The sequence below is a fragment of the Narcine bancroftii genome, chromosome 4 (genome assembly GCF_036971445.1).
Source record: "Narcine bancroftii isolate sNarBan1 chromosome 4, sNarBan1.hap1, whole genome shotgun sequence".
Taxonomy (NCBI): domain Eukaryota; kingdom Metazoa; phylum Chordata; class Chondrichthyes; order Torpediniformes; family Narcinidae; genus Narcine; species Narcine bancroftii.
The window spans coordinates 70,206,817-70,230,110 of NC_091472.1; the positions used below are offsets into that span (position 1 = coordinate 70,206,817).

At 36.6% G+C, this 23,294-nt stretch overlaps 1 protein-coding gene across 10 annotated transcripts in view; it reads right to left on the reverse strand.

Moving 5' to 3' along the window:
• Window positions 1-23,294, reverse strand: part of usp34 (ubiquitin specific peptidase 34) — a 264,058-nt gene that overhangs the window by 206,052 nt on the left and 34,712 nt on the right. For 8 of the 10 annotated variants that reach the window (XR_011355789.1, XM_069931547.1, XM_069931543.1 and 5 more), the window contains exons 2-7: window positions 18,639-18,726; window positions 17,071-17,494; window positions 14,326-14,376; window positions 12,576-12,725; window positions 725-792; window positions 371-563 (exon numbers count right to left, since the gene is read on the reverse strand). Coding sequence is in view for 9 of the 10 variants with exons in the window: in XM_069931547.1 (XP_069787648.1) it covers window positions 371-563; window positions 725-792; window positions 12,576-12,725; window positions 14,326-14,376; window positions 17,071-17,494; window positions 18,639-18,726 (974 nt within the window). In the remaining variant the exon portion in view is untranslated. Of the gene's footprint in view, window positions 1-370; window positions 564-724; window positions 793-12,575; window positions 12,726-14,325; window positions 14,377-17,070; window positions 17,495-18,638; window positions 18,727-23,294 lie in introns of those variants that run through there. The other 2 variants (XM_069931549.1, XM_069931550.1) reach the window with 2 other exon arrangements.

A 23,294-nucleotide genomic window follows, 5' to 3' on the forward strand; every position in this document is an offset into this window, starting at 1 on the left:
TGTCAAAGCTTTATCCAAGAGAGATTTGGAGCCTCAGCCATTGAGTTTATTCAAGAAAAAAAATTACTGAGCTTCAAATATCAAAGGAATTAAATCCAGCAATTGCCATAGTTAAAAAAAAATCAGCTACAATGCTATTGAATGGTACAGCAGGCTCAACAGACCATTGGGCCTATTCCTGCTTATTTTTCTTGTTACCATCACGTAGAAGATTATGGCGAGGAGGAAGCAGTGCTTAAAATTATGCACAGGAAAGTGGACCAATTTGTCTATAATTATGGGACAATCCACATAATATCAAGACAAAACAAAAAAAGTGCCATAAGGAATCCAACATTATCCAAGTAACATTTACAAAATAGCAACTTACTGTAATCTGACTGAGTCCAGCCAACCTCATTGTTAGAGTTGGTGACATAAAATATTTGAAAGCAAGATCCAAACTTTCTTTATCAAAACACAGTGCAGTATCCAAGGGTTCCTTGACTGTACTCCACATCAAATCTGCCATGTTGCGTGCAGCACTCTGCCGTAACTCCTGGTCTGAAAGTTTACACAAATACCTAGATTGGAATATAGACAAAACAAATTTAAAAAAAAATACACATGATGATATATTTTCCCAGTTTTAAAAAGTCAAATATTTGTTATACTTTTTAAATAGAATGCAAAAAGGCAAATTTTAAATAGAGAGACAGCATAGCCAAATAATCCAATCACTTACCTAATTACAAATGTTCTAAAGGGTATAACATGTTGCATAACAGCAGGGATGTGTAACCAGATCCTGATCTGTAATACAAAATACCAGTAGCAAATTGCTACATACTTAAAAGCATCTCACAAATAAATGAATTTCATTCATATTCTACAATGCTTAAATAAAGCAACTGTCATTTTCGACACCAAATACAATTTTATAGTCCAATTAAGAATTTCCAAAACTGCAAAATACCCATATTAGCTATTCAGAATTGTTGAATGAAGTAAACAATAATTTAGACCTGCACTAGATTATTTATTTACAATGATATTTTGCAAAAAGCAACATCCATCACACCCAAAAGATGTTTAAAAATCAAACTTGAAATAACATTAAGAGAAGTTGGGGCAGCGCGGTTAGTGTAGCAGTTGGTGCAATGCTATTACATCGCCAACGGCCATTGTTCGAATCAGGTGCTGTCTGTAAGGAATTTGTACGTTCTTCCAATATCTGCGTTGGTTTCCTCCAGGTTTCCCCCCACCCTTCAAAAAAAAAAGTACGGTGGCTGCAAGTTAATTTGGGTATTTGGGTGCCACGGGCTCGTGGGCCAGAGGGCCTGTTACCATGATATCTGCATTTTAAAAATTGAAATGGTGAAGAAATTTTAAAAAGCAGATAGGACCTGATTTTCTGATTTCTTTAAAAAGTAAAATCCTTCAATCTATGTAAAGTTATGAACCGACATTAAAAAAAACACAGTAACTGTGCTTCACGTCCCATCATAATTTCCATTGCAAAGAAAGCAACATCACCATTTTCTCTAACAACCAATTCAAATTCCCTAATTGTTCAAAACCACTTGTTCATATCTTCAATTTTCAAAACATGATACTCTGGAATTCCTTCTCAAAAAATTCTCAACCTTACTTTCCATAAAAATCGGTTTAAAGTCCATCTAATTGGCCAGATGTTTGGGTTTTTTATCCTAACGTTTCCTCCTATGGCTTGGCATATTTTATTTTAATAATGCCCCAGAAGTTCCATGGGGCATTTTGCAATATGAAGCATGCTCACAAAATATGTACACACACATCTACTTTGCAAAGTACTTTTGATCTGCATAGGCACCCAAAACATGATTTCAGCACTCTTTATGTCATTCTCCAACACATCATTTGCTGCATCCATGAATTTTTGGACATTTACTTGGTTGCAGTGGGTGGATGTAGGGGAGTGCACAGTGAGATTGGGGGTCATTAGCCATGGTTTTACTATACCGACCTCCTAAGTCGTGATTCAAGCAAATACCTGCTGTGCTCTGGTAAATCAGTCATGTAATTTTGAGGGGCAATAAGGATTATTAGCACTTCTTATTAATGTATTTTAGTAATCTTGACGAGTTCAGGAAATGTTCTGTCAAATTTAACACATGAAGCACTTTCACGTTATTGTATATAAAATGTGCATCCCTTAGATGATATGCTTGTCAGGAAATCCTTTCTGTCAAATTAACAGGACTTGCGCTGGGTCAAGATCTGGCTGAGTTCTGTCAACTGTGCTCAGATGTAACAACCTGGTAATGGTTTAACAACAATTAAAAGCACTGGAGGAAAATACAAAGAAGTGGAAATCAGATAAACAACTGCTGCTGGACAAAAACGACCTCATGGTAATCTTCAGCAGAAGAAATAATGACCAAATCATCAGGCTGAGAGAAGGGACCAAAGGGGACAAAACAGTGAATTTCTTTGAAGACTGAATTCCACAGGAGACGGAAGTGGGAAAATTCAACCAAAAACTACTTATAAAGAGAGCCCATCGGACCCTCGGCCCCAGGAGAGAATATGACCAAAGACCATGACAGGTCCTGGTAAGATTTTTAAGTTACCGGGATCGGGAGGCAACATTAAGGGCAGCAGTGGAGTGTGCCAGGGAAAAAAAATGGCCCAGTCAAGAAGAAAGGAGGAAAGGTACTATTCTTTGAAAAATTAAGTGCTAGTTTGGTATAAAACAGAAAAGAATTTGATGATGTCAGAAGACAATTAAGAACAAGGAATATAAAATATGCAATGCTGTACTCAGCGACGCTCATGATCAATATAACAGAGGGATTCCGAAGATTCTATAAAACAGTAAAGGAAGTAGAGAAAGGAGACTCAAGAAGAGATGCCAGAGAGAAGAAGAAAGAAGAACAAGAAAAAAGATAAAGAGATCTATAAATGTTAAAGTTGGATAAAAAGTAAAATGAGTTATATTATTGAACAATCTTTTATCGGTTATTTAAAGTAATATTGAAATGTATACAGAGAGCTCAACAGAAAGTAAATATTTAGCAAAATAGTAGCAGGGTGGATACTCCAATTTAATGGCACTGGAGAGGGAGATTTTTTTTTAAATGGCACTGAATCGAAGAGAGGGAGTTTTCCTCAGATAGCACCACGGGTTTTATCCCCCGCAGGCTTCCAGGGTTTCTTGATTACGTCATCGTCAGAGCATAGGCAATACATATGTTTGTAAATAGGGGGAAATCACCTTACTGAATAAATCAGCAAAAGGGTCTAATTATAGAGCTAAATATGTAGAAATGTAAATAATGTTAAAATTAACAGGTGAAATGGACCCATCAAGAGGAAAAGAGTTCTGGCACACATTTTTAAAAAAAGGCAGATTTGGTTTTTCTTCAGGAAATGCACCTTACAAAACTGGAACACAATAAATTGAAAAGGGACTGGGTGGGAGAAGTCATATACCGCTGTTGGTCAAAGACACTTCATTCACCCAGCAGGAATGTTTGTCATGGCAGATTGCTGGATTTATGCTCCAAGTTTTGATGATGAATCCTTTACACAAAATGACTTCTTAAAAACAGTAGAGAATACACAAAATGTACTGATCGGAGATTTTAATTTTTTGCTTGGATCCAGTCCTTGATAAATCAGCAAGAATAGTGACAAAGGCAAAAGCTGCATTTTATGAAAGATTTAAACCCAATAGATGCATGGAGACAGTCACACCCCACCACAAGACATTATTCATTTTACTCAAAGGTTCATTACACCTGTACAAGAATAGATTTGTTTTTTTAAATGTCTGCACAATTGAAAATCAAAGTGGTTGAAACAGAATATCTAGCCAGATTACTCTCTGACCACGCACCTCTGACTTTAACGATGACAATGCCTGAAAAGCAAGAAAGTGTATACAAATGGTGTCTTAATCCTAAGCGGTTGAGAAGGACATATTTTTTATAATTTTATTAAGGAACAAATAGAATTCATTTGCAAACAAATCGACCCTGTATGGGATACCCTAAAAGCTTATTTGAGGGGATAATTTCATATACATTAAAAAAGGAATATATAGCAGAGGTCAATGGCCTGAAGGAATAAATAATAGAATTGGAAAAAGTATCAGAAAATAGGTTCAAAAGAAAAGTACAAAATTTTGGTAAAATAAAAAACTGAAATATAATACCGTACAAACATATAGAATAGGGAAAAAAAAACCATCATCTTATAGTAAAAACAGAAGTACTATGAATTGGGAGATCGAGCACAGTTTTGTCATGGTAATTAAAGGCAGAGCAGACACCAAAAATTATAAATGTAATTCAAACAGAGCCGGACAAATTAACATATAATCAGAAGGAAACTAATGATGCTTTCAAGATAAACTATACAAAGCTGTATAAATCAGATACAAGATTCAACTGAAATAGATGAATTTCTCTCAGTAATTAAACTGCTAAAATTGGAAGATAGCAATCAGATAGAATTATATGCCCCCCTTCACTAGAGAAGAAATCAAAAAAGCTTTGAATACACTACAGGCAAATAAGTTACTGGGAAAGATGGTTTCCCACCCAAGTTATATAGACAATTTAAGAATTTTTTGATGCTTCTCATTATGCAGGTATTGGACCGGGCAGTTGAAACTAAGAATCCTTCTCAACAGCTATTATTATGGTACTACTAAAAAAAATACAGGGACCTGCTAAAATCACCTTCATACATCCATCTCCTTGTTAAATGTGAATTACAAAATTTTGGCAAAAGCATTAACCAATAGATGTGCGGAATATCTACCTAAATGGATAAATTCAGACGAGGTGGGCTTCATTAAAAAAGACACTGTAGATAATTTGAACAGATCATTCAATATAATTCATTTGGCCAAGCCTAAAGTTAGATGCGGAAAAGGCATTTGATCATCTAGAATGGTCATTCTTATTCAAAATATTGTAAAAATTTGGAATGGGTCAAAATTTTTTGATTGAATAAAAACTGTACCATAAACCACAAGCCAAAATTATTACTAATGGCCAAATGTCATCACTGTTTTCTTTGAGTAGATCCACCAGAAAGGGGTGCCCAACATCTCCAGGCCTCTTTGTTTTGGTGATTAGCAGAAATTATAAGGAGAGATCCGGATATAAAGAGATTCAGAGTTGGCCAGGAAGAGAATAAAATCAATTTATTGCAGATGATATACTTATCAGACCTGGTTGAGTCTTTGGCCAAACTATAGACCACTGGAAAAATATGGGAGAGTCTCAGATTATAAAGTAATTTGGAAAAAACTGAAATTATGCCATTAACAAATTTTGACTATGAAAGATATAAGAGGAAGCCAGTTTAAATGGAAAATGGATGGAATTAAATATTTAGGAACAATGGTGAATAATAACTTACAAATTCTGTACTTAACTATTTCCCACTGCTTGGAAAGACAGAGGATTTACAAAGATGGAAAGTCCTGCCTATCACCTTAATTGGAAGTGTTAATTGTGTGAAAATGAAAGTGATGCTGAGACTGCAAAACCTCTTTCAATCGTTGCCTATTTCTTTACCTAAGAATTTTTAAAGATACTTAATGGTCATACAATTTTTAGAAATAATAAAATGCCTAGGATCGCCATGGTGAAATTGACCAGGGAATATAAATTGGAAGGATTAAGATTACCAGATTTAAAAATTATTTAGCAGCCCAGGTGAGGTTCCTCTCATCCTTTTTCAAAGAGAACTCTCCCTAATGGGACTACATATAATGAGAGAGGGGGCAGTGAAGGATTTCATTTGTATTTGGAATGTCAAATTAATAAATTTAAAATACATGATTAAAATTTGGCATGAGATTAACATTGGGATAAAAAGTGGGAATATCACCAAAAGAACCAGTGTGCCACAATGAACTATTACCCATGAACTTAGGCAATAGAATTTTAAATATTTGGCACGAGAAAGAAATTAAACATCTTCAAGGTTACTATGAAGAAAGGCTACTTGTGTCCTCTAAACTTAATCTGTCAAATGGAACCTTTCACTGCTTTCTTCAGTTTAGATCCTTATTGCAAGAGAAATGGGAGTCTCACAACAGCCCCACCCTCAAGTAATAAAGTGAAGGGGACACTTTGACTGGGAAATATGCCTAAATTCATAACTAGGATGTATTCTGCTCTCCAAGGTAAAAGTGTTAAGCCATGCCTGTAAAGGTCGTGGGAGGGGAAGGAGTCAGATCTAGATGCTACAATACTCGAGGAATGCTGGTCTGACTAGTGTTTGGACAGTACGATTTCAACAATTAATGCAAAATATGGACCAATATAATTTTCTACACCAACTATATCTTACACAAAAATCATATAAATCAAAATCTGAAATGTGCTTTAGGTGTGGCATCAAAATTGGAACCTTCCTACATTCTACATGGCTGTGTGTGAAGGTAAGATCATTCCAACATGATATCACTGAAACACTAACAAGAGTAATAGGAGTGACCTTCACATACGACCCAAAGCTGTACCTTCTGGGCAACTTTATAGATGTGAGCAATAAATTGACTAAATTTCAAATCTGTTTTGTTAAGGTATCCCTGGGTGTGGTTAAGAAGTGTATAGCAATCACTTGAAAGTCCGATCTCACCTACTTATTGCTTGATAGGGTGGGGAGATGATTAGTTGTACACCCATGGATAAAATTACTTAAAACTTCAAAAATATGACACTTTCATTAAGATATGACAACCATATTTAGATTATGCTGGGCTCCATGGAGCACATACCCAGTAATTAGTTTCTTTTTAAATTACAGATCCTTGGTTATCTTCAGGATGATAACAACAGAAGCCAATAAAGCCCCTTCTTGAAACACTCTTGTCAGTGAAGATGCTAGGGAAGGAGCTCAAAGATTTTAAAATAATGTGACATTGAGGTGGTCACAATGTTTTTATTCATCACTGGATATACAGTGGCAATCAAAACAACTTCTTTAGTTGAATTTTTAACTTGATCCCTTTAATTGTCTTTATTCATTTTCAGTATTTCATAATGCCTAGCTCAAATTGGTCAGGAAAAAGTGGTGAGCTGCCTTCTCATACTATTACAGTCCTTTGTGGTGCATGTATACCCAAAATGCTGTTAGTGTAGGAATTTCAGTATTTTGACCCAATGAAGATATATTTCCGAGATAATGGCTTGAAGGACAATTTCCAGGTGGTGATGTTCCCATGTTTTTGCTGTTCTTATCCTTCTAGCAAGCATATGTTGTAGATTTGAAAGGTGCGGCCTTAAAAAATCTTGGTGAGTTGTTACAGTGCATCCTGTACATGGTACAAACTGCTACTACTGTATTTTTACACATATAACAAACCAGGCGTACCCCTCACATTACATGCATGTGCGCTATATGAGAATACCTTTTTATCTGTTGAAAGAACAGGCACAATTAATAGCAGGCGTGGGAAAGTCAAACCAGCAATTGATAGCAGGCATGGGAATATAATAACGACATTGAAAGAACATGCACAATTTATAGCGGCTGTCGGAAAGATGCAATTTATAGTAAGCATGGGAAATTTTGATCTTGGGAATATCACTTTGTACTGAATTCCATGGTATTCCTATAAACAAGACATTCTGGCTAGGGCACTGCACCTTATCAACGTTAATTGCCCAAACCCATGCTGGAGGAGATTAACAAATCAAGTGCCTCTGATTTAAAACATTAGAATTAAAATCCTGCTCAACTCTGAAATTTGTCTGCGATCTATTTAATTGATTCCTCTCCAAAGCTTGTTAATGTGTTGCAGCAGGATATTATCTATATAATTGGTGATTGACATCTCTGGGAGTACTTGATTGGGTGTAAATTGCAGATTAACTGTGGCAGATACTGTTTTGTGATTTGCCTCATGTCCCATTTAAATCAGAATTGGTTTTGTCAGTCAGAATTTAGAATACTACACCCGCGCAGTATAAGCATGTGTGCATTATACAATTTTTTTTAACATACACAATTTATGATTTTCTGCATGTCTATATACACATGTGTGCTATACGAGTGAAAATTATGGTACTGTTTAATGGTGAAGGAAAAAATTTGTGGGAGGCAAGAAAAACAAGCAGTAACGTCCAGATTAAAGAGGAGGAAATTCTTGCTGTCTGAAAGCAAATAAGAGTGGATAAATCCCCAGGGCCTGGTAAGATATTGCCTTGGACCTTGAGGGAGGCAATGCAGAAATTGAATGGGCTCTGGCAGAAATATTTAAAATGTCCTTAGTCACAGGTGTGGTGCCAGAGGATTGGAGCACAACTCATGTTATTTCCTTGTTTAAAAAGCCTCCAAAAGTAACTCTGGAAACTATAAGCCGATAAGCATGATGTTAGTAGTAGATACATTATTGGAAGGTGTTCTAAGACAGATCAGATAATCAAGTATTTGGACAGCCATGGACTGATTAGGGATAGTCAACATGGCTTTGTGCAATGGTAGGTCACATTTAACCCATCTTAGTTTTTTTGAGGTTACGAGGAAAATTTATGAAGGAAATGCCATGTTGTTTTCATGGACTTTAGTAAGGCCTTTCACAAGGTCCCACATAGAGGTTAGTCAGGAAGGTTCAGATATGAGGTATTCATGGTGAACTAATAAACTGAATTCCACAACAGCTGGACGGGAGAAGCCAGAGAGAAGTGGTGGTAGATTGCAAGCCCGTGACTAGTGGTGTGTCTCAGGGATCAGTACTGGGACCATTGCTGTCTGTCGTCTAGATTAATGATCTGAAATGATAATGTGGTAAATTGGATCAGCAGGTTTGTAGACGACACCAAGACTGGAGGTGTTGTGGACAGTGAAAAAGATTTTAGAGGGATCTGGACCAGGTGGTAAAATGGGCTGAAAAATGGCAGATGGAAGTATTGCATTTTGGAGGGACAGAAAGGACATACACGGTAAATGGAAGGGGACTGTGGAATGCAGAAGAGGGATCTGGGAATAGATATATAATTCCCTGTTAGATCACAGGTGGATAGGGTGGTAAAGAGAGCTTTTGGCATATTGGCCTTCATAAATGGTATTGTGTACAGGAGCTGGGATGTTATGGTAAAGTTGTATAAGACATTGTTGAGGCCAAATTTGGAGTATGTTGTGCAGTTTTAGTCACCTAAATAAAGGAAAGCCATCAACATAGAAAGAGCATAGAGAAGATTTACTAGGATGCTGCCTGGACTTCAGGAACTGAGTTATAGGGAAAGGTTAAACAGGTTAGGACTTCATTTCCTGGAGCATAAAGGAGGGGAGATTTGATAGAGGTATTTAAACTTATGAGGGGCATAGACAGAGTAATTGTAGATAGGCTTTTTCCACTGAGGGTAGGTGAGATACAAACCAGAGGACATGGCTTAAGGGTGAAAGGTTTAGGGGAAACATCTTTACACAGAGTGGTGGGAGTGAGGAATGATTTTCCAGCTGAAGTGGTAAATGCGGGCTCAATTTTAACATTTGAGAATAATTTGGATTGGTACATGGTGCAAGAGGTTATGGAGGACTATGGGTTGGGAACAGGTCAGTGGAACTAAAAAATGGTTTGGCACAGACTAGAGGTGCCCAGATGGCCTGTTTCTGTGCTGTAATTGTTCTATGGTTCTAAATAAGTGAATGATTGTGGATAGAGCGATGCCTATCAAATGAGCTGATCAGTCATGAACAGTGTCAAACTTTAGTATTGTTGAAACTGCACTCATCTAGGCAATTGAAGAGCATTCCATCACCCTCCAGACTTGAGCCCAGTTGATAGCAGACAGACTTTGGGAAGTTAGGAAGAGTTGCTTGGCATAGGCATAGGATCTACCTCTGAGCTGCTCTTACAGCCACATTGTAGATAGGACTTCTCCAGTTGAGTTTCTGCTCAATAGTAAACCTCAGGGTAGATAGCTCAAGTTTATGTATCATCCAATAGTACAACTACAACCTTAAAGACATTTTCTGAAAGTGGGGGATTCAGTGATGGTAATGTCAGGAGGTAACAGCTGGACTTTCTCTTGTTGAATATTGTCAGTGCCAGGCACGTGTGTGGCATTATTGTCACTAACTTCTTTCAGCAAAGATCTGGATATTATCCATTTGGTTGTGGACTGCTTCATTTTGGAAATGTTGCTAAACATTGTGCTATCATCAGTGAGCATGCTGACTTTTGACTTTACAACTGAACTTAGGTCATTGATGAAGATGGTGGGCATAGGACATTAACCTAAAGAATTCCTGTAGAAAGTCCAAGAGATGAGATTGATTTCCACCCATACAAACCACCTTCTTTCATGCAAAGTAATGATTTCAATCAACAGAAAATTGTCCCCAATTTCCATCTACTCCAGTTTAGCAGGGGATTCTGGATGCCATCCTCAATCATATGCAGCCTTGATATCAGGGGGCACTGTCACTATCACTTTCCTTCTTTAATCGGTTTGTCTGGGCAAGACTGAGCAAATCTAGCAACTTGGGTTTGGGTATCCATGGATCACTGCCAGCTATCAGGAGCAACAAAATTCTGCTCAACTACAATCTGCAATCCCATGGACTCTGCTCTACCATCACCATCAATCTTGATTCAAAGAAGAGTGCAGGAGGGCATTCTCGGAGCAACACGAAGCATCTCTCACAATGAGGCATTAACCTGGTGAAGCGACAAGACAACAAACAACCCCCCAACTAATGGATCTAAGCTCTACAATTTTGCTACAATTAGTTGTGAATAGTGGTGCACAATTAAACAACTTGAAGTTCCACAAATATTTCCATTCTCAATCATGGAGGATCCCAGCACTTTAATAGAACAGAGAAAGCTGAGGCATTTGCAGGCATCCTCAGCAAGAAATATCAAGTGAAATATTCATCCACCACGTGATCATGCCAGTCTTCAGCCAGTATGATTCAGTCCACAAAATGGTTGAAGGCCTTGGATATTTTTGGCAATTGAAGCTTCCCTACTTCCTTCTCATACTCCATAATGTCATTCAAGCTTGGTATCAGCAAACCGAGATTTACTATACTTGTGACTTCACCCATGTCACGGACATTCACTGTGAAGTGTCAGCAGTCCATCACCAATCCCTTAAGCCTCAAATTACTCGTTTAATCTTGCCATTTCCTGACAATCAAACAGTCCATTATATTACCCCAAATCAACTTCAGATTAATAATTGCTAATATATGAATCTAATGATTTTCTCCTCATCGATTCTGCTAGTCGCAACCTCAAACAATTCGACAGATTACTCAAACATAAAATTTTGCTACGTATCCACCTTGACTTTGCCCACTTCCTTGACAATAGGTGCAAGCATTTTACTTCCTATTTTTGTCACACTATCCTGACTTTTTTTTTCCTACATTTTGACAGGAAAAATTCAATTTGTTCCTCAAATTTACCAAGCTAATTTAATTCTTGTATTATTTAAATCAGGGTATACATTTTGTATTTTGAGGTTTAAGCATCAAATTATTACTAGTTTTAAAATCAAAAATAGATGGTCGTACCAGTACTAGTCACAGTCAGGCATTTAACGTCTTTTGCAAGTGGACAAATCACAGGGTGTAATAGCTTTCAAAGCATTTCTAGGGGCAAGGCTTGAAATTTCGATGAGAAGGACCTTTTCGAAGTCCACAAAAGATTAGCAGTGTAGTTATACCATGAAAAGCTTTTACTAGGCAATTTCCATTTTTAACATGGACAATGCAATTTGAGGTATACTAATACTATGAAAAGCACATTCTTTTAAGTGCAGGGAGTTCCATTACCTGGGTCTGTCCATAAGGTGAATTTGTACACAAGGTGGAACAGGTACTTATAGACAACAGTTTCCTTATGCCAATATATCCTAATTTCAAAGCATCATCTTCCAAAAGCATGAGCTACAATATTCCAAATTTTGTTCTCTTTAATGCAATAAATCCAACTGTGACTGCTGCTTTATGTAGCTTTAATTCGATGATAAAATGGATAAACATTTCGCATAACTTCATATTAAGACTTTCATAACAATGAATAACAAAGCCTTTACTGTATAATGATAGAGATACAAAACGTATATAAAGAAGCTCAAACTTTAAAGAGATTCATAATGATATAGATACACAAATTTAAAGAGAAACAAAAATATTTAGAGATGCAAAAAATTGCAAAGAAAATTCTCTTGTGCTCATGCCTTCACATACTGAAGAATGAGCAAGCTATTAGTCTGCCCGGATATTATGACATATTATATCACAGTCACAATAGTAACACAACAAACAAAGTGATAGGCACAAAACTAACTAAGATTTAAAAAACAAGGTTTTAGCTTTACAGTACTTATGGTTCTTTGGTGTTCGTGAGGTAACATTATGCACATGCGCCAATTGGGACAAAGACTGTTTGTAAGTACAAGTTGTTCATAACCGGACATTCGTAATCCGGGGACTGCCTGTACATTGAGAGGATAAGATGGTGAATGAAAAGAATTGAACAATGACCTGGAGCAAAGAGCAAAATTTTAATAGATTTAGTCAGCCAGCTTGTTGAGTGTTTATTAGACAAAGTAAAAATTTGTACAACTTACATTGGATACTACTGTAATAAATGCATGAGCTATTGGAAAAGGAAGTGTTTCAGGAGTTCCATATTCAAAACAATCTTTCATCAGCGAAAGGCCATTTTTTCCACAAAAGAGGCAGACATAGCGAAGCAAGTGCAAAGGTACTTCCACATCCTAAATAAATAAAAAACAAGGACAATTAAATATTTTGGACATTAGAAATAAATAATGAAAATCAAGTCATTTCCACAAAGTTTGTCAGATTAAAATGATTAATTTTCTTTACTTAATTTCCTTTAAAATTAGTTTTGTAAATGTAATACAAAGCTCAGAAATTTAAAATATTATAAATAGCAATCAGAATCACTACTTCAATATTGTACAATTCCAAAATTTTTTCAGGATACATGGAAAATTAAAATATGTATATTCACAAGCTACAATCCAAGCTACATTTATCAATGTTGCAAAATCAAGTCTTTTCACAGCATTTTCCTGCAATGAAACCTTAAAAAGTATACATTCAAAAGCTGAATTCATTTTGTAGATAATTAAAAATCATCTGAACTTCAGTCCTGATAAGGGGATGAACAAGAGAATCTCAGCCTCTTAATTCTCATCACAAATGCATCTATGCAACATGAATTGAATGAAATTATTCCCTGTGGATTATTGTTTTGGATGTACTGATTGAAAAAGAAAATTCAACAATCATTCACCGCGATCATGCACAAGATGAAAAGACATCAAAACGCCAGAATAATACAATCAGAATCAAAAAGTGAAAAGGAAGCTCCAATCCAAATTTAAAAATAATATCAAGAACAAATTGGGAATGGCTTCTTCACAAGATAATTGATTTTCTTGATCCTTTTGTAAAGTAAAGTCCACTGCCAATAAAGAGCCATGGAGATGGGCAATAACTTGGGAAATTAAATAAAAAGTACAGTGCTTTAAAGCAAGACCAGTCCTCTGGGTACATTTCAGATTTCAATTTATCCAATAAATGGGCCGAGTGACCAATTTTTATTAGTACGAAGCACTACTGCCTCCAAATTTTGTTAAAATAATCTATATTTTTCAACTGTGATTTTCCCTTTGATGAAATTCATGATCTCACTTGAAACCTTCAAACATCCCTTTATAACCAGATGAAAATAACATGCACACTTCCTATATTTTTTCCACATATTGCAACAGGTTAGACTGCAAAATGAACAAAAGTGTAAAGTGGTTATTAGGTGGGAGAGTCAATGACATTGTAGGAAATATCTGGTATCAGAGAAACCAGGTAAGGAGTCAAAAGTACTTCATGAAAATGAAGGAAAGGTGAAATTTGAAAGCAATCAACAACATTTCCCAGTTCAAGCATAGGAAATGGCCCTTAAACCATGTTTTATGGAACATTAATGAGTGTAAAGGAGGAACCTATCTACGTCTGAAGCAATGTTCCATGTATTTCACAAAGATGCTGACAGAGCAAGGACCCCAATAGGTTCCTAGAGCAAATTACATGCAAGTTGGATTGAAAGAAAGGTTTAAAATAATTCACAGCAACTTAAATTGAATCTCCAAATATACTTTGCTCTTAAAACAATGATTAAAGAATCAGAAATTGAGTAATTTTTGTTTTTATACAGTAAAAAGCTATTTATGCTAATGTCAAAATTTACAATACTCGTTCATCTTAAATTAATTTTGCCACATGGTTGCTGAATATAGATGGTTTAAAACAAATCAACGTAGTATAAAATGGAGAAATTGTTTTACTTACATTCATATCACAAAACGCCCCTAATAAGTTGCTTTCATGAGCTGAAATGTCCTAATTTAAAGAAAGGTTAGTATAGATTTTTTTTTAATTTGGAAATATTAAGATTATACAATCACAGACAATAGGAGATAGAAGCAATAAAGCTGGCAGAATCCATTAAAGTTAAAAACCATTGTTTCTCACAAATTTTAAAACAATTAACCCTTTTATTTTTACCATCAAGATTAGCAATAGAACAATTAAACCTTGTGGCAGGTTAATAAAATGTACAAAAAATGCTGGAGGAAATCAGTGGGACAAGCAGCATCAGTGGGCCGTTACATCTTGCTAACGTTCCACACTATGACTAAGCATTAGGGGTTCCAAATTAGCATACAATGTGGACTGAGGCTTCAATACAGTACTAAAAAACACTAAACCGAAAGGCATGCCTGCACAAATGGAGATAAAATGTCCAACTCACGATTCAGGAACATAACTATTCCCAATCCCTGAGCAACATTTATCAACCAACACTACTTACACCCAAATAGTATTTTTCAACTCAGTAAAATGCCCAGAGGCATTTCACAGGAGTTATTTCAGGGTCACAAAATAGGATATTAGGACAGCTTTGGTGTTTGAGGAGCATCTTGAAAGAAGGGTGAGGACAGATCAGATTCATAGAAACTTTTCCACTTTACTCCACAATGAACATGTAGCCAACAATGGTGGAATAATGAATACCTAGAAAGCACAGAGAACAAAAATGGAACTGAACAGTCTTATTGGGCTGGAAAAGCTTTCAAAGATAGGAAGGTCCTGAAAATAATTAATAAAACTGAAGTACTCCTTTTGCCAAAAGGAGTGCAAGATACAGGTACCACAGATTCCAAGGAGCTGAAACTTATGACAAGTACAAAAGGAGTTGGAAGCTACCTGAAAGAGCACTGGAATGGTTAATTCTGAAACCATTTAAGGACTCGGGAACAAATTGAATGAAGGACATTGAGGAATACAAGATTAGAAACTCAATTCAGCATGCAAACAGCCTAATACAGCAGCCAAAAGACAGGGATGTGGCACAGACCAAAAACAATCACTCTTCCCAATATTCAGCTAAGTTTTCATTTCTCCAACAATAAATGTCAAATGATTAGTTTTTAATTCATTGCTATTTGTGCAACTTTACTGTGCAGATTGGCAGCCATACAACAGGAACTACATTACAAAATGTAATTTATCATTTGGAAAGCGAGTTGTGCTATCCAAATACAATTTTCTTTCCTTTTCTTGTAGCTGGGCTAACTTCAAAATTTTGCAAGATTATTAGGATTTCTAAGCTTATAAAACTTAAAATTACATGCAATAACCTCTAAATGTCAGCTCTTCATTTGATGTTATGACAAGCGTCAAGCAAATTTTCCATCAAAGTTCTAGGCGTGTTGGCTTTAGTTCATTTGAAACCCAAATTATATTTAAGATACTCCTCAAGGTTGCAAATGAAATGACAAACTGTTAGCACAATACAGGATATCTGTATTGTTTTTAATGGATATTTCCAATTTCTAAAACAATGACCAATACTTTTCAAATCGAGACATCTGTAGTGTCCTTGTGCAAATATCATATGAAATTAGTAAATGTGATTTATCTGCTAGAAACACAGAAATTAATATGGAATTCAGGGTGAAACAACCAACTGCTGTTCCCACTTCCTACAAAACTCCAAAACAAATGTGAATTTGTGGCAGAGATATCATCTGGTAGATAAACACTACATTGTCAAATGAGGAGGTTGAATTGTTGATTCCTTTCTGTTAGCCAAACAATAGATTTAATTCTATGTATGGCAATAATTATAGCTATCACAAACCACTTGTTTCATTTAAAACTTGGTTCAAAAAGCTACTGCACTCATCCCATCTTTCTAAGTAAATTTAGAAACATAAAAAAAGGCCAAAGCTCCTTTTTGAATTGCCTGAAGAAATTGATCACACTTTTTGTTTCTTTCCTTGCATTTCAAACTTAATATCTAATCAATTGCAGTGGACAATGAATATTTTACTTCCCGAACACTTTTAGATATTTTTTATGGATTTTTGGGCCACTGATCAGGAAAAAAAAAATCACTTTAAAATTTTCCCACTACATGCAGTTTTTAAAGATACAAATTATTTTTGTGATTTCCTGTCATATTTTAAGTCTACTTCAAGCATACAAAACCATAAAGTGCAACACGTAATTGGAAATTTATTTTCTGCATTGATACTTGGACATCTTCCCTGCAGCCAGTGACAAACACGATGAAAGGTTTTGCCAGGACATTGTGACAATGGAAAAGCAGTATCAGGACAACTGGAATCCATCAATGCTGCCCAACTATTGTTGCACACTGACAAAAGAGGCATCAGATGCTGAGTGCAAATGAAAATCAGCACCAAAATATTTTTAAGTCAGTTGAACTAACACAATCTGTCAGCAAAATGATGCAATTAAACATGGTAAATTCAATAAAGGTTCATTTAATGTTTCTCCAACTTCCTACGTGATGCAGCATATCTGAAATTATCTTTATGTTCAGCTTGAAATTGTCTATCCTAACCCCAATTTTGTCAGGAAGCAACCCTTTTGAAAAAAAATTGCTGTCCAGTGCTATCGTCAAGTTAAAATCTTAAACAAACATAATACAGAAACACATTATTTTCAAAGCTCCATTAATAATTTAATGATATCAACTGATATAGATTAAAAAATACATTATACCTCTATAGTAGCATGAGTGTTATGTTTGTAGGCAGTATATAAAGGAAACTGAATCTGAAATATCTTTGCCACACATAACAACAACTTTTCTTTTTCTTCTGTATTCCATGAGCTAAATGGATCAGTGCTTCTTGTAGTAACATCCTCAGTTCTCCCACATGTTCTATTATTTGCCTTTTTCTCCACAGAGTCATTTAATTTTCGACCAACTTCATCTTCATTTTTATTACACTCTCCTTCCTGATTAGTCTGTTCATGGTTTTGCTGACTGAGGTCCTGCCACGATGAATCATTACTAGTGCAAATTTTACACAACTGGTCTTGGAGAGTCTGAATTTGGGCAGTCACCATATTGATAAGGGCATAAACAACCTGGTTGAAGATTTCCAGGTGCTTGTACTCCTTGAAGCAACAAAGGCATTGCCTATATTTTAAAAAAAGAGAAATATGGCATGTACAGTTTTATTTTAAACACAAAAGTAGTAAAATTATTCATTTCAAAAATATTATATACAAGAGAAAAATCTGCATATCTTTGGTATAATGAATACAAATTTTTGGTCTTAAAGTATATTTTGCAAAAATCTCTGTAATCGCAAAAATCTGAACTATGATTTATTTACATTCAATTCAGATGTCAAGTAAGATGAACCTTTGAATTGTATCTGAGAATTGAACATTAATTCATGTAACAATGTCATTTCATGCAAATCTAACATCAGAATAAAATATAAAAATGAACTGACAGCAAGCAAAAAACAAACACGTTTTATTCACTAAAGGCAAGCTCTTTGACACCCAAATAGGCAAGGCACAGAAAACTATAGGCTAAATGTGGACAAATGAAATTATTGTATGAGCAAAAAGGTTGGCCTGAAGACAGTGGCCAAAGTGCCCATTTCTGTGTAGTACAACTCCATGTGACAAATAAAACTTGAGTATCTCAAGATATTCTGGGCAACCCATGGATTATTTAAAAATACTGACAACACAAAATTCAAGTCATGCAAGTTGTTCATATTTTCAAAAGACCAATCTGAAAAGTGGTGTTGAATTACACAGTGGTTTATTACTTTATGCTCACAATGAAAGCATCACCAGTCCAGTCAAACACATTTTTCTCAGTCATAATGTGATACATGAGAGACTGCAGATGGAGCAAATCACAATTCACTAGAAGAACTCAGCAGGTCAAGCAGCATCAAAAAGGGGAAAAATGGTCAATGTTTCTGGCGAGAACCTTTCACGAAGAAGGGTTCCAACCTGAAATGTTGACCATTCTTTGTATTCCATTAACACTACTTGACCCACTGAGCAAGTTATTTTTTTTGCTTCAGATATAATATTCAAAAATCTCCAAACAAATTTTTTTTAGGTAGAATACCAATAATAAAAAGATTCATCTTTGCTATCAAAACCAAAATTTAGGAAAACAAAGTCAATATGCATAAATTTTTCCTCAGGATTTCAATTTATAAAAGGCAAATTATTACAATCAGTTTCATCTCATGTAAACAATTGCATATTGCAAAGTAAATTCATGCAGAAATTATAAAAAGTAAACATACCTCTGTGTCCAAGAGTTGATATAATTAAATATTTTGAGAGCATGTTCCTTTTTAAGCTGAAGTCCTTCATTGCTTTCAGTTTCGGATACTGTTAAAAGGACAATAAAATTAGTACAATTCACAAAGCACAAAAACAGGCAATTCCGCCTAGCTGGTTTATACTTAATGTTTACACTTTGTGAGCTATTTAGATTCATAGAGTAACACAGCACAGAAATAGGCCCTTCAACCCAACCAATAAGTCTTCCTGAGGTGGTCCCATTTGCCTGTTTGATCCATATTGCTCTAAAGCAGGGGTGGGCAACTTGTCTGGGACGGATGGTGTGTCAGTGGTTGAATGGCAGGCCGCACTGATGTTTCCAGTTCGCACATGCGCATAATGTTACCTCACAAATAAAACTTACAGTAAACCTATTTATTTCACAATATGAAAGAGTAAAATTACATCTCACCTGTAATGGCATTAAACCTGGCTTTTAAAAGGCAGATGAAACTGATCTGCTACTCTTTTCTGCATTGCAGTTTTATCATCCTGCATTTCGCTTTCATGAACTATGTACATCTGGTGAATGCTTTCAGAACAACATAGCATTAAAACTACTGTATAAAGTCTGGTTGATTCTGGTTGCCCTTGGACTAAACACAGAACAGGGTCGCTTTTACAGAGTGAGCTGGGGGAAGGGGGGGTTCAGAGTGCTTTAAATGGATAGGAAGATGTGACAAGTACAAACTGTTCTTTGCTTCCATTCAGCTGAGAACACAAGGAAATTGACAGCTGGACACGTTTTAATGCATTTATTATCTGTTCCGATTTGCATACAAATTCACCAGGGCAGATGTAGGAACAGAACTCGTTTGTAACCCGGGGACTGCTTATACTTGTATCGGTGGGCCAGATGCCCATGGTATTTTTGCATTGGGTTGCAGGCTGGATAAATTTAGATTGTGGGCCATATGTTTCCCAACACTGCCCTAAATCTTTCCAATCCAAGTACCTGCTTAATTATACCAACTTCCATTACCTCCTCTGCTGATTCATTCAATATACCCATGAATATCTGCACGCTCTCTATCCCTCATAACTTATAAACCTCAAAGGTCATCCATCAGCATCCCTCACAGCAGGGTAAACACCCCCAGCCTATTCAACCACTCATTACAACACAAAGCTTACTATTCAGACATCATTTTTTCTACACTCTCTCTAGCTTAATCACATCCTTCCTCTAACAATCATAGCACACAATTCTCCAACTATGATCTAATCAATATCTTGTACACTGTAATGTGACATTTCAAACAATGTACTCAATGCCACTGAAAATGAAGGTAAGTACACAACACACCTTCAACACCATCACCTACCCGTTTTACTACTTACAGAGAACTATGTACTCATACCTCTAGGTCTGTAGATAATATTCCACATTCACTGTGTATGTCCTGGCCTAGATTTCCAAAATGTATCACTTTGCACTTGTCCAAATTAAATTCCTCCAGCCATTCCCTTGCCCACTTTCCCAGTTGATCTGTACATTGTTGTAACTTTCTTTGCAGTCAACTATACCACCAATTTAATAATTATGTAACCTATATTCACATCTACATTAATATGTGACAAGCAACAGGTAACCTAGCATCAAGCCCTGCAGCAAAACTCAGGTCATAGGCCTTCAATCAGTAAAAGAGCCTTCCACTACTGCCCACTACTTCCTACCCCAATCATCAACACCAGAGCACCACAGGACTGCATACTTAGCCACCAGCTCTACTTGTTTTACACCAACAAGTGCGTAGCTCAGTAACAACACCAAAATTTATAAATTTGCTAACGAGGCCACAGTAGAGCGCTGTATAAAAATAGGGTGATGAGTCAGCTGTACAGGAGGGAGATTAAAACTCGGCTGAATGGTGTACCAACAACACCTTTTACTCAATGTCACCAAAATTAAGGAAGCTGATGGTAGACTTTAGGAAGTGAAAACCAGAGGTGTCTGATCCAGTGATCATTGGAGATTAGAGGTGGAGAGGGTAAGCAAATTTAAATTCCTAAGAGTCACTGTCATGGAGGACCTTTCCTGGACCCAACAAACTGTCATTGTGACATTAGTACATCAGCACCTCTACTTCCACAGGCATTTGCAGAGGTTCAGTATCACATCAAAAACCATGGCAAATTTCTATAGCTGTGTAGTGAAAAGTGTGCTGACAAGTTGCATCACAGCCTGATATGAGGGCATCAATACCTCTGAGCAGAAAGCCCTCCAAAAGATAGTGGATGCAATCCAGTACATCACAGGCTAAACTCTCCCCACCATCGAGAAAATCTATATGTAACGCTGCCATCAGAGAGCAGCAGCAATCAAGGACCCACTCCGCCCAGGACATGCTGTGTTCTCACTGGTGCCATCAGAGGAGGTGTAGGTGCCACAAGACTCATAGCACCAGGTTCAAGAACAGCTGTGCCCCTCCACCATCAGACTCCAAAACAAACTCAGAGACTCATTTAAGAACTCTTACTTTGCACATTATTCATTACTGTATATTTTTTTTTGCATTAATGTTACATTTTTTCAGCACCAGCAATTAAGACTGGGGTTTGAATCTTGCAAAGGATTTTGTACATTTCCCCTTGTCTGCATGGGTTTTCCCCAGGGGCTCCAGTTTCCTCCCACCCATCAAAACACATCAGGGGTTGTAGATGAATTGGGTGCAATTGGGCAGCATGGGCTTATAGGCTGAAAAGGCCTATGACTGCGCTGTAGGTCTAAAATATAAATTTTTTTAAGTTTAAAATTTCTCTTTTTTGTATATGCATCTTTCTCTTGAGTACAGTTTCCACTACCAATAAGTAGAAATTCTGCATGCCCAAGACCAAGGGTGAGTGAGCCAATTGGACAAAAAGTTGGTTTGATGATAGTCAAGTTCAAATTTATTGTCAGATTACATGCATGACGATAGCACTGGACAGCAATTATATGTGATGTCATGCATGTAATCTGACAATAAGTTTGAACTTGACTATCATCAAACTAACTTTTTGTCCAATTGGCTCACTCACCCTTGGTCTTGTGTTTGAACTTTCCGGACTAGCTAGCATGTAAGAAATAGATAAATTTTTTGCTCCTGTCCCCATTGCCAGCCAGTCCTCATTATTCTTCTTAGTCATCACTTCAAACTTTAGTAAGACTTGATTTCCCACGTACAAAGTCACCCTAATTTACCCTAATTAGTACTTGTCTTGTCAAATTGCTCCCTTCTTCCTTGCACATTCATGAAGTTCAAATTTATTGTCACATCATACCTGGTACAGTGAAAAAGGTTCTTTCATGTGCAAGTCAACTCTTAACATGCCAACAGCTGTACTGGTAAGGACAAGAGTGTAACTTCAGAGTAGATTTACAATGAAAAGAAATCAATCAGTACATAATAAGGGCAGCATGAGGGCACTGCTGTGGAATTCATTCAAAATCCTGATGGCTGTAGAGATGAAAATGTCTTTAAGTCTATTGGTATGAGATTTCACACTTATGGGCCTTCTCATCGATGGGAAGAGGGAGAGCATCTCCAAAGTGCCATGGGTCTTCATTATGTGGTTGCCTTTCTTAGGTAGAAGAGATAGATAGGATCCATGGAGGGGAGAGTTTTGCATGATGTTCAGTGTTATATTCACCATCTTCTGCAGCTTCTTCAGATCTTGAGCAGAGTAGCTCCCATACTACATTGTGATGCATCTCACAAGTGTTTTTTCAAAAAGTATAAGGGTCAAGGATGAATGTCAAACATCCTTAACCTCTTAAAAAAAAAAGCGCAGAATGTTAATGAGCTCTTTTGACCATCGTGTCAATGCAATTAACCCAGGTCAGGTCATTGGAAAAGTTTACTCCTGAGAACTTGAACCTATCTACTCTTTCCACATCAATACTATTTATATGGCCTGAGGTGTAGTCTCTGTTGCTCTTCTGAAGTCAATGAGCACCATACCACTAGTCTTTCAATCTCTTTTCTGTATTCTGCCTCATCGTTACTTGGTACCCACCCAACAACTCTGGTGTCAGAGAATATGAAGATGGTGTTGAACAATATTTGACTATAAGATGTATAGTAATGAACTAACTACACATCCTTGAGGGGCATTAATCTGGACTGTGATTGTGGAGAGGTTGCTATCCATTGTCACTGATTGCAGACTGTTAAAACAGGAAGTCAAAAGATCAGTTGCTGAGGGGGGTAATGATCCAGAAGTTGGGAAGGACTTCTGTCTTCTATTGAAGATGGAGCTGTAGTCTATGATCAGTAGTCTGACAAAGTTGTCCTTGGCATCCAGGTATTCCAAGGCTAAGTAGAGGGTCAAAGATGTGGCATCTATCATGATTCTGTTTGGATGGTACTTGAATATTGGAAAGATTTTTTTTCCACTACAGTAACCAAGTTACATATTTCAGGATCAAAATATAGTTAGTTCACCTTGGATGGAACATGAATGAGCCGTTCAACTAACTGCAATTCAGATAAAAAATAGAAAGTTAAGTTAAAAGACCACAATACATAGTGGTTGTCATGTGATCAAGATGAGATATATGCCACATTCTTTGGCTTGGCTTCGCGGACGAAGATTTATGGAGGGGGTAAAAGTCCACGTCAGCTGCAGGCTCG